The 15284-nt window shown below is 32.8% G+C and overlaps 1 protein-coding gene across 1 annotated transcript in view; it reads right to left on the bottom strand.

The window, feature by feature from the left end:
* Positions 1 to 4475: 4475 nt before the first annotated feature.
* Positions 4476 to 15284, bottom strand: part of NCAM2 (neural cell adhesion molecule 2) — a 494137-nt gene continuing 483328 nt past the window's right edge. The window contains exons 17-18 of the mRNA XM_058661261.1: positions 6300 to 6426; positions 4476 to 4852 (exon numbers count right to left, since the gene is read on the bottom strand). Coding sequence (XP_058517244.1) covers positions 4718 to 4852; positions 6300 to 6426 — 262 coding nt within the window. The 3' untranslated portion in view covers positions 4476 to 4717. The remainder of the gene's footprint in view (positions 4853 to 6299; positions 6427 to 15284) is intronic.

A 15284-nucleotide genomic window follows, 5' to 3' on the forward strand; every position in this document is an offset into this window, starting at 1 on the left:
GTGAGGTTTGCCACTTTGGTTGGTTTTTAATTGACATTAATTGTCATTTCAGCCATCTCCCTACTCCCTGTTTTAGCATTGCTCATGGTCAATTCCTTTAAACCTATTCCAAATGTGGGAGTTTAGTTTGCCTTTCTGGATCTTTTGATTTCTTTGTTCCTCTACTCTCCTACATCTGATGCTGATTTGAAATGCTCCAAGATTGCTTTGTTGTTATTTTCCACAAAAGTTGAAAATCTGATGCTAACATTTTCTTGGCATTGTGTGATGCCGATTACATTTTTAATTACAGGAAAAAAAAAACAGATGTAATATTTCAATGTATGCAAGTATTGTTTATAATAATAATGAACAGTGTGCAGCAAAAATTCTGAAAACTGTAAAAATGCTGAATTTAAAGTGGTGAGTCTAATAGATTTATTTTTCGTGAAATCCTATGCTGGATAATTCACTATAGTTCTAAGAATATTCAGTGTTTTATCAAATAAATATTTGCCATTATATATAATATAAAAGTCTTAGTCTTCTATTTAAAGGGAAATAGAATCTTAGTATTCTTGTGTAACGTAAATAGCTGTATCTACGTGAATTTTAAAGAAGGAAGTGTGGATCCTGGAAGAAAATTACATGTGTTCAACAACTCCGATGTTTAAGCCTTTTTATAGCATTCTCATTTACACATATAATTGTCTCATTCAGAGCATCATTAAATCCATGAGTAGAATGCTCTCTTGAAAGATTCCATTTTAGGATTGAAATATTTCATTTCTGTGACCTTCATGAATTTAATTTTAGCATACATCAGTAACATTCATATGCAACTTCATTGTAGAGACTATATGAGGGTGCTTAAGGGGTTAATAAGAAGTTGCAAATCTTTCTCTTGGAAGATAAATAATCTTAATAATCTCTTTTAAAAATATTTTTGCACATTCATAGAATTTCCTTAAAAAGCACTCTGGAAGTGACCATAAGAAAGAGCTCTGTAAGGGACTCAGGATGAACATTTACATGATATTCCGTGAAAAAGAACATTTAAAAGTATAATAAATACTTATGATATTCCAATATTTTAATATAAGAAATACAAAGAATAATGCTACTATCACTTCTATGTAAGCATGTTAATCAGAGATAACTCATCAACACAAATTTTAAAAATGACTTAGGATTCCAAATCAAATAATTGATAGGAGTAAAGAAGACCGAAGTAACACCGTAGTTCCTGGCCTTATCTTTAAGTTGTCTGTTGTCTTTGTATTCCAATACTATCTGAAATTTATTGATTAACATGGGTGTTTATTGTTCAAAAGAACAATACAGAACAAATCATGGAATGACTTGTGTATATATAAAGATATTTTTGTCATATGAGTGAAAAAGTGCACAGTGTAATTTCTTATGTTTATATTTTATAGCCAGGTTAAAGTAATGTGAATTGAGCTTATATATGCAATGCATATGAGACATGGAAAGCATCAAGTGAGTGCCACTGGAATGAACACAACGCCAGGAAGTCTGTCAGTTGTAGTTAGTAAAGCAGTGGCATGCTAATTGAAAGGCACAAATACATCTTAATTATTTTAAAAAAACATAAACTAAAGTTATGGTTACAGAGTTATGATTACTTGTTGTCACTCAAATAAATATTTTAAAAATAATTCTATTTACATAAATGTTTAATTCAAAGACCTAGATTTGTATGAAATTTACTGGACAAAATAGCCTTTGTAAACTAATCTTATATGCATTAATACTAAAAATAAGCAAGACATAAGAAACATTGCCTTAATGTTAGATGCTAGTACCATGAGATTGGTGAGATTGGTGATATGTCATACCCCCCAAAAATAAATAAATATGTAGAGATTGCTATTATTAATTAACTTTCCTTAAAAGTCCTTATATATCTTGTGGACACATTGATTCATGCCAATTTTCTAACAAAATGTGTGTGAAAATGTTTGTTTTTCACTTCCTATTGCAGGCTGTTGATTATGGTCTCAGATTGTCACAATCTATATATAATGTAGCAAGATATATCTATGTTTTACTTGATTTGGGCATCTTTAAAATGTATTCTTCTGATTATCTCAATACCACTTACATTCAGTTATGACTTTTGCATCCAACGTGAGTTCGTATTCTGTTAAGATAGCATTCATAGAATTATATGAATGTATTTGTTCCAGAGTCAGAATGAAGAACTAGACACAGAATATTTCATTCCTTCTCATATTTTTCAGTTTACTACAAGCCACGTATAATTTGAAAGCTATTACAAATAGTGTTTTGGAGCATTCCACTGAAACTGCTAAAAACAAGTTGACCCCTTAATGTCTTTCTTATGCATGGCATGGATTTCCAGAATTATAGATAAAGAACATTCAGACAGCTGAAACAATGCACTTGAAACAGTCTGTCCACAATTAATGTCCAGATTATCTATGAATTTCATTTCATTCTTCCATATGAGTGGCAAGAATCATATGTATCAAAGAATTAAAGTCAATCTCTTTACATGGGTAGTACAAAGAAATGAGAGGAACAAAACTTTCAAATTGGGGAAACAAAGAATAGTTTGCTCTTTATTATGATATTTCTGTTCCTGAACTATAACACAAATACAATAGTAAACATGCTAAATCAGTTTCTCAATCACCCTAACTCTTTCATTAGTGTAAAACCAAGTGCCCTATCAGAAAATAATAATAACAACAATGTTCATGGCTATTGCTTCAAAGACACTTTACTAATATCAATAACTTTGCACAAACTAATTCAAGTATTTGGCACCAAACCGACCAAACAAAATATAACATATGAAAATAAAGCCAAACAAATGGCCAGACAAATACAAACAAATGAGCAAGTCAAATCTTTACAACCATTTGAATAATCAAGTTAAGGTCAAACTGGTTTGTTTGTTTGTTTGTTTACTTTAGACACAATTTAAATGCCTACATGGGCACAGGATATCTGTTCTTTTTATTCAGAACAAGCCAGAAAAGCTAAAATGGACTTCTGATTCACCACCCTACAGTGTTTGGCAACCACACTATGGAGATTTGATTGCCTGAATATTCAGGTGGACATATTCTATCTCCCTGGCAATTAGAAAAAATATGGAAAATATAAAACTTTCCAGTTTTAACTCCTTGATTGATATTTAAAGCACTCTGTAAGTAAAGTCATCCATGAGTATTTTTATCATTACAATTTAATGTTTATCAAATCGTATTTAAAGAGACACTATCAAATCAGATTCCTCTGCCCTGTAGAATCTCTTGCAATGCTGTTGTAATATATTCCCCAGCCAGTCAATATTTGAGCTGTAATACCACCCAAAACAACTAAGGATATGAATGTGATGAGACCTAGAGAAACATTTGATCCTCTAAGAAACAATATGCTCCCAAGTGCTATGTATGCTTATAATCATAAACACACCTTTTACCTTAATAAAAGTTAAGTTGCATTTCAACCTCTTACTTTGGGAGCTTGCATAGCTTGGAAGTTAATGAATATTTTATTATCCAATAGGCCCTATCAAGTGATATTAGAAAGTCTGTTGAATAATTAAGGAATTTCTTCAAAGATATTTATCAAAGTCTTAAAGTGATTCTAGCTACAGCATCCAGAATAAAAATATAGAGTGATAACTCAATTATCTACCATTGAAAATTTTATGGCACATTTAAGGATCAACTAATTTCACCTCAACTTTCACCAATTATGTTTGAATTTAAACTATCCCAACACATTTAATTATGGAACTGTGACATTGGGAAAATTTATTCACAAATAATTATAAAAATTATGAGCCAAAAAACATGTCTGAGTATGTGGTAAATATTATTTGAACATGAAGGACTTGTTTTTTTGACAAATTACTTTAAAATAGAACAGTCACATATTCATAAATACAGTGAAATAACATTTATATTGTTTCCCACCTTAATTTACTTTATTTGAAGCTGAGGGCAGAACTCAGTAGCATCTCACTTGCAATTCATTTGTTTTTGTGAATATGGCCAATACAAACAGATATTTAGGGAATCTTTTACATACTGATTTTACATACTACAAAGCATTCATGTAGGTGATGACTTTGATCTGGCACTTCAGTCTATCAAAAAGACATGTTGAAATGCATGGTTATCATAACTTGAAAAGTTCTCAATAGTTTCTTATCTCTGCTAAATATAATGCTCCTTCAAACACAGGTTCCCTGAAACACCCTGGATAAGAAGTACAACCTTCAATAAGTGCCTTTGCCTTAACCTGAAGGCCAATAAAATCTATTTGCTCAAGATAGGATTCATAAGTCTGCAGGGCTTGTGTAAAAATTTTGCTCACAAAGCTTTTGTTTTGCACTGTTTTCCGTTAAACCTCTACTTGTCAGAGTTTGAAAAATATTCATACTCAATATATGATACAGTTATAGAGCACTTAAGAAATTTTCTAAGTTGCAGCACAATCAAATTGATACCCAAAAGTGGTGCCAGTTAAGTCTCTAAGTTGAAACTCTTAACAAAAGAAACAACCACCACAACAACAAAAGCAAAGGAACCATGGCAGGAGGATTTTGATGATACGTTTATGTGTACAGGCTATTCCAAGCTAGAAGTTTCCCAAGAAATTAAGGTCAGTGGAATAGTTTTGGTCATACTGTCACATCAATCCAAATGTTCTCAAACAGCTAGTAAAGTTGTTATTATGCTTTGCTGTCATCGTCTTTTGATTGGATGATATCATTAGAAACTTTAATTTCTATAGTTTCTGGATTTAGGACTTCTTTTCCATTTTCTTCTTTTAAAGGCAATTTTCTGTAGGAAAATAAATAATAAGCCTCATTTAAGAAGTCATTTTAGGGAAAGATTAATATGTTAATTATTATAGGTAAATATAAAACAATTATGGGATAATAAATTGTGTTAAATTAATGTCTCATTTACAGAAAAACAATGTAAAAATTGATAAAGTAATTATCACCATCCATAGTAAAATTTAGACATAATACAAAAATACCTTGGACTTGATAACTGGTTGTGAATAACAAAGTTGTTTTAGAAAGAAAATTTCAAAAAACATTTTTATTTAAAGTATCATTTACATTTGGTGAAGATATCTAGAAAACTACTTTTTGTCCTAGCAAATTTATGTCTCTCTCTATATATGTATGTATATGTGTGTGTATATACACATGTATATCAATGAGATATACATATAGTCTCAGAGAGAGATGTTCTCATTGATAACATTAAAAAGCTAGATGCATTAGAAATATTTTTGTACCCTAATATACACAAATATGTTCCACATTGTTCATCAATATATTTCAGTGTTTTGCCACTTTTTGTATATTGCTAATATCTGTCTTCTTTGTTCTATCTTCACCATTTTTCTTGTTGGTTTTATATCACTTCTGAACATTCTTCAGCAATGTTTCCAAGCGCTATCAATGAAGACCTACTAATCATCACTTATAAGTATTAAGAAATCTTCACAATTCTTAAAACAACACCAATACATCCTTATTTCTAGTTTTTAGAGTAGTTTATTATCATATCTCAAATACAAGTTTTTCAGAGGCAAATTTCCCTGCCTTGACAAAATATGATTTTTGTTTGTTCTGCAACTTGAGAGCATTAACATAAAAATAGCATTCCAGTTCTCCTCTATGCCTTTAACCTCAAATTTTTGTGAAAGCAAGGTTACTATATACCAGTTCTGACATGGGTTATGGAGGCCACTAGTTTAGAATCAAGCGTGCTGAGCATATTTGAAAACAAAATCCCCATGTGTAACTTTATCTAACTTGTTAATCAAAGCACTCCCTTTCCCAGGATGCATTTGTTTCATTCAATAGGAAAGATGGCATGACAATTTGACATAGAGCTCTACCTGGGACTTGTGGAATTACTGTAAAATTCTCTCACCGCACTTGGAGAGCAAAAGTGATCGTTGAATTTATTAAAAGTGATGATTGAATTATTAATAAATCTTAATTTTTCAATGAAAATAAACTACATTTTGAAAGTTTCATTTTCTTAAAGAGTAGGGTTGGTGTTGAAATATTCAGCTCTTCTATCTGGTCTTTTCACATAAAATAATAAATAGGTGATTTAACAGTGGAATTAATTTGATATTGACACAAAGTTTTTGATGGACTTTTGGGAGGCACAACTTTTTGTGGAAAAAAAGCATGATTATTATCATATATTTTAAATGTATAATTAAAGCAATGAATAAATACTATTAGTGTGCAAATACTTCTTAAGATGAGTACATCAAACTACATACTCGGGTTCTGTAAGTGGTGTGGTTTCATTAGGTTCATTTACTGGGCTCCCATCTTCATGATTAGTGATTCTTTCATCTTCTGTTCTCATCTCTACTATTGGTTCTTTGGACCCATCTTTCCTAGAAAAATAGAGAAAAATATTATGTATGCAATCCAGAGACATTATTGATTACACTTTAAAATGCCTATTCCTTCTTCACTCCAACAAATTCAATATAATCAAATTGAAAACACCACTTAGAAATCTTATACCAAATTTATATTACAACGTATTTTCAATCCGAAAGAGACATAAAAGAAGAAAACTGAACATACCTAGAATTAATTTTCTCAACAAAATTGTGTTCATCAATGTATTTTATACTTTATTATACGGTTTAATTTTGAAATAAATGAAACACCTTTGTGAAGGGCATCATGTGAAATTTTTTTATTTCTAACTATATTCAAAAACATTTGACAAAATATACTTAATGAAATTTAATATCCAATAACATTTTAAATCTACCCTCAGAAACAAATATACTTTAAAATTTAAAATATAAATCTTATATATATATTGTTTTAAATGTCTCTATCAATCTATATGCACTATTTTAACTATAATGTGATAAAATTAAAATATATTCAGATTTTAAGAAAAGAGTTTCAATCAAAGATCATTGTCACAAACATGCATGAATCTTCATTAGCAAGCAATGTTTTCCAAAATTGGCAGATAAGTGAGATGTAGATGGTGTTCACAAATTACAGACTGATTAGCATCACATAAATTTCTGCCAAATTCTAGAACTGATAATTAAACAGAAAATGATGACAAATATATTGCCAATAAGTATAGTGGTTATGGATGTGTCCTGGAATCAAATCAGCAAGCTTTTCTAGAAACATATGCCATAAGCATTTCTGTTTTCTCTAGCTTGACTAAAGGAATGTACACTATAGCAATATCAAGCAATTTCTGTAGAATTGCGCCTGGCACATATGAGGCACTGAATCAATGTTAACCACCATTAATAGCTCAGGAAGGCAAGGGAGATTAATGTTAGGAAATATGCAACTAAAACCTTTAACTAGGATAATACTTTAAAAATGAAAATAACTCACTACACACTTAGAAATATGTTGTAAAGTCATCAATTATGGGCCATTGTCAGCGTGCATCAAGCTAATTTTCTGCCTGGGATGCCATCATGCCATATGGACATATATTCGAGTCCAGCTGTTCTGCTTTCCACCCAGCTCCCTGCTACTGGCACAGGAAAGCAGTAGAAGATGACCTTGGGCCCCTGCACTCACATGGGTGACAAAGAGCAAACTTCTGGCTGCTAAACTTGGACTGGCCCTGCTCTGTCTGCTGTGGTCATTTGGAGAGTGAGCCAGCAGAGGGAAGTTTCTCCCCCCAAACCCCCCCTCTCTGTGACTCTTTTAATTAAAATAAATATTTTTAAAAATTTCATCTATTGAAAGACATTGTGAGCAAAATCTAAATTTTGTTAGCTATTGCAGAGAATGCTTGCAAGAAGTACAATATCAAATGATAAGGCAATACATTTTCCAAGTAAAAGAGAAAATTAACTATACGCGGTTTAAGGGTATGAACAAGCAATTCCAAAAACAAATACGTGTTACAAGTCTAAAGAAACACAGACTCAATCTGTATCAAAACAAAATGCAAATCTTAAAGTAAACTCAAAATTGTTTCCACTTGTGCCATGGATGTTTATTTATGTTATTAACTTGAAAAGCAAAGAGACAGTGACATCAACGCAATGCAGTGCTTTTTCCATCAACTCGTTCATTCTGCCAATGTTTGTGACAGCCAGTGCTCGGCCATGATGAACCCAAGGGGTCAGAACTTTTCCCTAGTCCCCAGCTAGGTTCACAAAGACCCAAATACTTAGAGCAATTACTTGCAGATTTCCATGTGCATTACTGGCAATCTGAAATCAAAATACAATCTGGAACCAAGTTACTACTATATAGAATGTGTCCCAATTTCATTTTAAGTATTGCAGCAAAAACCCACCCTTAAGCTAATAATATGTGATAGTGCAAACACTGTGGAGGAATATGTAGCCTCTTATGTTACTGGAAGTGTAATTTAGAATAGACTTTGGTGCATGATTTAATAGTATTTGTAAGTTTTGGCATCCCATCTCAAAGTTTAAATCAACATGAAAAGATTTTCAAAATACTACTCATTATTTGAAAAAAATTAGAATTTTTATCTAAGCAGTAAGAGAAAGTGACTTATAAGAATATCAATTAGTGTTTGTAAAATATTAGTGAAGCTGTGATTTATGTGCTAGAATGGAACATGATTGAAATGGCATTGCTATATGAAGCTTATAAACATAGTGTTAGATGTTATATATGATTTACTTGTACTGTTATAGATGTATAGATACCATATATACATATATGTCTGTGTCTATATGGTAAGAACTAATATCTGCTGAACTGTTGTACTTTACGAAAATCATCTGGAACTAAACACTTTAAAATTTTAATATGCAAGCATAGTAGATAGGTAACTGTTAAAGTCTGTGACTAATATATTCTGTGCTTCATTGTTCAACTTTCTAAGTAAAATAATGCATATATATGCATATACAATATATAATAGCATTTTTATAACGAGTTACAAGAACTAACGTTGTATTGGAATATCGGAGCAGGAGAAATAGTGTTGTTAGTGATTACTTGGGCCCAGCACAGTGGCCTAGCAGCTAAATTTCTCTCCTTGAACGCGCCAGAATGCCATATGGTTGCTGGTTCTAATCCCGGCAGCTTCACTTCCCATCTGGCTCCCTGCTTGTGGCCTGGGAAAGCAGTCGAGGATGGTCCAAAGCTTTGGGACCCTGCATCCTTGTGGGAGACCCAAAGGAAGCTACTGGCTCCTGGCTTCGTGTCAGCGCAGTTCCGGCCACTACGGCCACTTGGGGAGTGAATCATTGGACAGAAAATCTTCCTGTCTTTGCCTGTCCTCCTCTATGTACATCTGACTTTGCAATAAAATAAAAATAAATCTTAAAAAAAAGAAAAGAAAATGGAGGCAGAAAAATGTTACTGTATAGCTTTAAAATATTGCCTCCTTCTCCAGTTCCTTTCAGAATACAGAAATAATAAAAGGGTTCATTTAGTAAAGCTTAACTGAAAAGAATTTGGGCTTAAATAAAATGGATGGAAATCCCTTCCAAAATGTCAAAAAATAAATAAATAAAATTGTACTCTATGTGAACTTTTCATTTTGCCTTTTATTAATTAGTTATAACTGTTTAAGTTTTCTCCAAAAATTTTTGTGACCTTTTCTTTTTAATCCTTTTTAATAATACCTAAATGGTATTCCATTATCTGGATGTGACAAAGTCAATATATTCCATCTACAGAATACCAAATTTTGTAAATTATGACTAAAATGGCTGTAAACATCAGTATGCAGGTTTTGACTCGAGGGGATTTAATATTTTGGTGACTAAATAATTTGACAATATCATATTTTGCCAGCCTCACTTTCTGCCTCACATCCATCATGTTCATTTGCCCTTGAACACATACACGCTTCTCATTTTAGTTTCTCTGTATTAACTAAAACACATGCCTAGTGTATCCTTCCCTCTGATTGTTCCACTATGACTTCTTCTTCACTTTCAGTTAAAGCCAAGATTTAAAGCAGAAAGGTAGATATTAGGCTATGTAAGAAGGGTTAAAGAAAATTAGCTTTTTAGCAGTTAATTGTAAGTGAAATGGAATGAGAAAACACGTCCTGCCTCTGATTCATCGTACTTAGCCCAAGGTTTCTTTATTTATGGTTTATCAAAAGAGTAGGTACTGATAGAAAGTCCTGAAAAAGGTTTTGATAACTGAACTGAAGGAATTATTTTCTTCTCTGTTAGATAAAGGCTTTGGAGACTAGTATTCCCACAGGGGAGTTAGTTTAAGGGAATCTGATTGCTAAAGTAATCGATCTTCTGCTATAATCCTGTTAGATGGGTTGCAGTTTTCTCCCTGGAGGCAGCTCTGGGGAATCTCATCTGCCCTTTACCAAAAAAGCCATTGAGAAGCTCTGAAGAAAGCCCTGTGTTCAGCAGTACTCCAGAGAGGGTGTAGATGGACACAACGGACAGGGGCCCACATTTATGTCCACAAAAATTCAGTCTGAATATAAATCAATCTCTAAATCTTTTCACAGAAGCCCACCTGGTCTCTCAGGGCTTTTATCTTTCCACTTTTTCAATACATTGTTCCAAATTTGCCTTCTGCTTATTCATTGACCCCATACTTTTTTGTCCTTGCAGCACATGCGTGGTTGTTTAAATTAGTGGTAGCACAAGGAGATTCTACTGACTCCGCATAGAATAGCTTATTCTGTTCACCTATCTTCTTACTGCGTAGCACTTTGGGACTTTATTTTTAGGTTTAATAGCTGCTGTCATGTTAGAAGGTGAGCTCCATGTGAACAACATCATTATGTTCACTGTATCTATAACAGTGATTGTTACCTGATACTTTCTGAAAGTTTCGATGAACTAGAATAAAGAACAGCTAAAGTGTACAAATATGGTGCGTATATAGAATATATCTGAAGTCAGGGGTCCTGAGGTCAAGATTCAGGCTCATTTATTTCTACCCTGTTCTGACATTCTTTCTGCAGCTGCTTACACACAGACTGAAAATGATATCCTTCTACAATGAGATCAAGTTTTACATCAGCGGTAACTGAGTGCAATGTGAGGAAGGAGGCAAGGCTTTTTAAAACATATAACTCCAAAGAAATATTCAGGAGAGAAAAACATTTATTGTCTGAAACAGGAAGTGATTAGTCCGTGGTTGATAGTCCTAATATGACTCAATGCCAGTATGCAGAGTGGCTAAAAAGCACTGAAAATGCAAACAAGTAAACATAACACAATGCAAGTGTGGTGAGGGAATACAAGTGTAGGATAAGTGGAGTAAGAGGGAACAAACAGAAGTTGGAAGGTTAGTCAACTTGTTGACACAGAATAGATTTTGAGCTATCTGAATTTGAAATGGAACTGAAGTATAGTTTGAAATGCTCTTACAAAATTAAAAATATGGAACGAGGCAAACAGGAATACATTCTCAGAAAATCATTCAACTTAATTGTTGGGAATTTTGAATATTAGTTGCTAGCATTTTCTCTGGCAATGGGTGTTGAGAGACATTTTGTTGCCCAGAAGAAAAGATGAAGATTGGTCATCTGCATTTATTGGGGCTCCATAGTTGTGCAGATACTCCTTAATGTTATATGTTAAGGAAATACACAGCCAAAAACAGAGATCAAGATGAGATCTTGAGAAAAAAATTACAGTGTCTTGAAAGGCATAAAAGAATGTCAACAAGGAATTTTGAAAGCATAATCAAATGCTTCAGAATGGCTTGAGGATATGAACCTTGAGGGGAGAATATTAAATCTGATTAACATAAAGTCACTTTTGATTGACAAATAGCTTTTGGAGGGGCATGTGAAAATAGTGTCAAGGAACAATCAAGAATAGGAAGAAATGTTTGTCAACACTGGGTGGATTTGCTTTAAATGTTCTCCCATAAACAGATTTGAAGAAAGACAAGGTAGAAAACATTGCAAATTACAATCTGGCATTACAGTCCAGAAAATTGAAAAGTCAAGTTTCCTGAATATTAGTCACCTTCCAGTTCAGGATAATCTTGATAATGAAAAATATATTTATTTTAAAAATATCCTGTTTTGTGGCCAGGCGTGATTGCCTAGAGGCTAAATCCTCACGTTGCATCCAGGAGATCCCATTTGGCACCCGTTCATGTTCCAGCTGTTCCACTTTTATTTAGGTCCCTATTTGTGTCCTGGGAAGACAGTAGAAGATGTCCCAAAGCCTATGGACCCTGAACCTGCATGGGACACCTGGAAGAAGTTTCTGGCTTCAGAAGAGTTGGTTTCTGTCACAGCTGTTGCTGTCACTTGTTGAGTGAACCCGCAGACAGAACAATTTTCTGTCTCTCCTCTCTGTGTATCTACCTTTCCAATAAAAAATAATAAAATCTTCAAAAAATATCTATTTTGGCATTGGCACAGAGGCTCATCAGGCTAACCCTCCGTATGTAACACCAACATAATATATGGGAATCAGTTCTAGTGCATGTTGCTCCACTGCCAAGCCAGATCCATGCTCATAGACTGGGAAGTCAGCAGAGGCTTAAAAAAAGCCTTTGGGCCCCTACATCTACATGAGAGAGCCATAAGAAGAACTTCAATCCTAGCTTCTGATCAGCTTAGCTAGGTTGTTGTAGCCACACGTGGAGTGAGCCTGCAGGTGGAAGATCTCTGTCTTCCCTTCTTGCTGTCTCACCTTCTCTCTGCTTTCCAAATAACAATAATCCTAAAACATGCCCTTCTATTTCTATTTAAAAACAGTTTCCTTGTTTTGTATTTCAGTTTTGTATTTTAATAATACTGCTCTAATTTTAGAATTGGAATAATTTTATTTTTCAGTGATGTTTATTAATCAATAACATTTGGGTGTGTGCAGGGTAGCTTATACCTGGAAATTTGCACCAACCGGAAATGCATGCACATTAAGGCATAAAAAGATTTTTAAAATTCACTGCATATATAAATCTAGATTCTTTTTCAAAACACAGAAAAGCTATTTCTTTGTTATTACAAATGCTTCACAGTAAAAAGAGATCCATTCTCAAAATTATTTTCCAGGGTGAATAAGATTTCAATAAATTGTTATTATTACATTCATATCATTTGCAAGTTTAGTGGAAATACAAGAGATACAAATAGAAAAAAGAACAAATCTGGTGCAGTTAAAGACTAGGATAAATTTTTAGCAATGCCTGACATTGACATCCAGTGTTATGCCACAGTGAGTTAAACTGGTACTTACAAAGCTAGCATTCCCTTTGGAGTGCTGCTATGAATACTGACTACTTGATTGCAAACCAGCTTTCGCTAATCTGTGTGGAAAGGTAAAAGAATAGGGTATAAGAACGGAGATCTTATCACCCACGAGAGAAATCAGGATGAAGTTCCTGGCTCCTGGCCTCTGCCTGGTCCAGCCCTGGCTATTGTGCCTGTCTGTCTCTCTTTCTCTTGCTGTGTCTTTCAAATAAATAAATAAATATTGAAAAATATGGTATGGTACTTATGAAAGGATAATGAAAGTGAACAAAATAATAGAGAAGCAAATACAGAAAAAGAGTTTCCAAATACTTAATTACCTAGTATTTACATATTGCTGATTTGAATTTCCATGAGATATGGCAGACATACCAAGCACAATGTCAAATATAGAACTATGTAAATACTTTTAGAAAATAGAACAAAATTTTCACTCAGTTTGAACTGATATAATTATATTAATACTTCTCTTAACAAAGTTTTAAAAGCCTGTGTCTATGCATATTATGTCAGTTATTACAGACAAAATTTAATTAAAAAAATTTATTCTATACTGGAATACTCAGATTTTTAAGTTGTAAATTGTCAAAATATTCATCAACAATCTACCAAGAAAAGATACTGTAGTATGTTCACAAACTGTGATACATGCAGGGATTAGAATAAATTTTATGTATAAGCAATATGAATTGATTTCACAAACCAAATATTAAATTGAACAAAAAAGTCTCAGAAATTTATATGAAATATACAGTAATTCACATAAAATATCAATATGGGAAAAAATAAAATGTAATGTTAAAAGGCCAATTGTGCTTAGTTTAGGATCCAGTTATATAGGAATGGAGCTTACAATGTGAAATTATTTATTTTTCTGATTTAAATATGGAACATGAACACATTCACCTGTTTGTAAACTTTATGCTAAATATAATATTTTTGAATATTTTATTTCCATCAGAAAAAAAGTGTTAAAATGCAGACATAAGCCATGTTTTTATTTGTATAGAAGTATAATGCATATTGAAATATACATACATAATTCAGTTAGGCATGTATTTTTAAAATGTAGAAAACTGTCTACAACAAAATTATTAGAATTTAAGTTTAAAATGGCACAATGGAACCAAATGAAATTTTAAGATAAAGCATGAGGATATAAAATGACATGTGTTCTATTGATGGGAAAAAATAATATTGCTCAAAATTAAAAATTAATTAATGTTATATAGAGCACTATAAATTAACTTTAAAATGCTCTTGTTCCATGTGATTTATTAAATTCAAGAATACATACTACAATTATCGATTTAATTGCATTTCTATATAAAACAACACGTGTCTGTGGTGGAGAAAGCTAGATTAGCTACCTGGGTGCGGAAAAAGTGAACTGTCTACATAAGTGCATTAGATCATTACAAGAAGATGCTACTATGCACGTGGATAATCAGAAACTTGCATTGCAAAGGTGTAAGCATTGGCCAAAATTTATCACGGCAGTTTCTAAATGTTGCTGTATTCAGTTTGCTTAAGGAAAATAAACATATTTTTGCATTCTATGCAATGAAGCTGAACTATGTGTATTTTAAATGTACTGATTTTTTTTTAAACTCAAATCTATACTGGATTAAGGGCTAAATTCAAACAAAATACAGTGGGAAAAAAAAACACTATAACCAAAGGACCTATGTGGCTTATAAATGTTGCCTGTTGTAAAATCATCTCTTGTATGTTTGAGTGTTTTCACACAAAAATGCGCCCCAAATCAATTCAAGAATTAATGCTATAAATAAAAATAGAGATGTCCTGAGTTTTTTTTAAATCTTAGCAGGTTTATTCCCACGGGACAGGAACAGGACAGGATGGTGGGCAGGTGAGGAGGAAGGGGGAACGTCCTGAAATCTTAAAACAAGCATTTTTCATTACTGAGTTTGGTACGTGCAAACATGTTTATGGCTACAAACATGAACATGCAAGCTACATAAGCATTGCCTCTCAGCTTTTTGGCTAGGATCAAGTGTTAAGGTACACAAGAATGCATTTTCATACTTTTATGTGTTTTCTTTG

The sequence above is a fragment of the Ochotona princeps genome, chromosome 3 (genome assembly GCF_030435755.1).
Source record: "Ochotona princeps isolate mOchPri1 chromosome 3, mOchPri1.hap1, whole genome shotgun sequence".
Classification (NCBI taxonomy): domain Eukaryota; kingdom Metazoa; phylum Chordata; class Mammalia; order Lagomorpha; family Ochotonidae; genus Ochotona; species Ochotona princeps.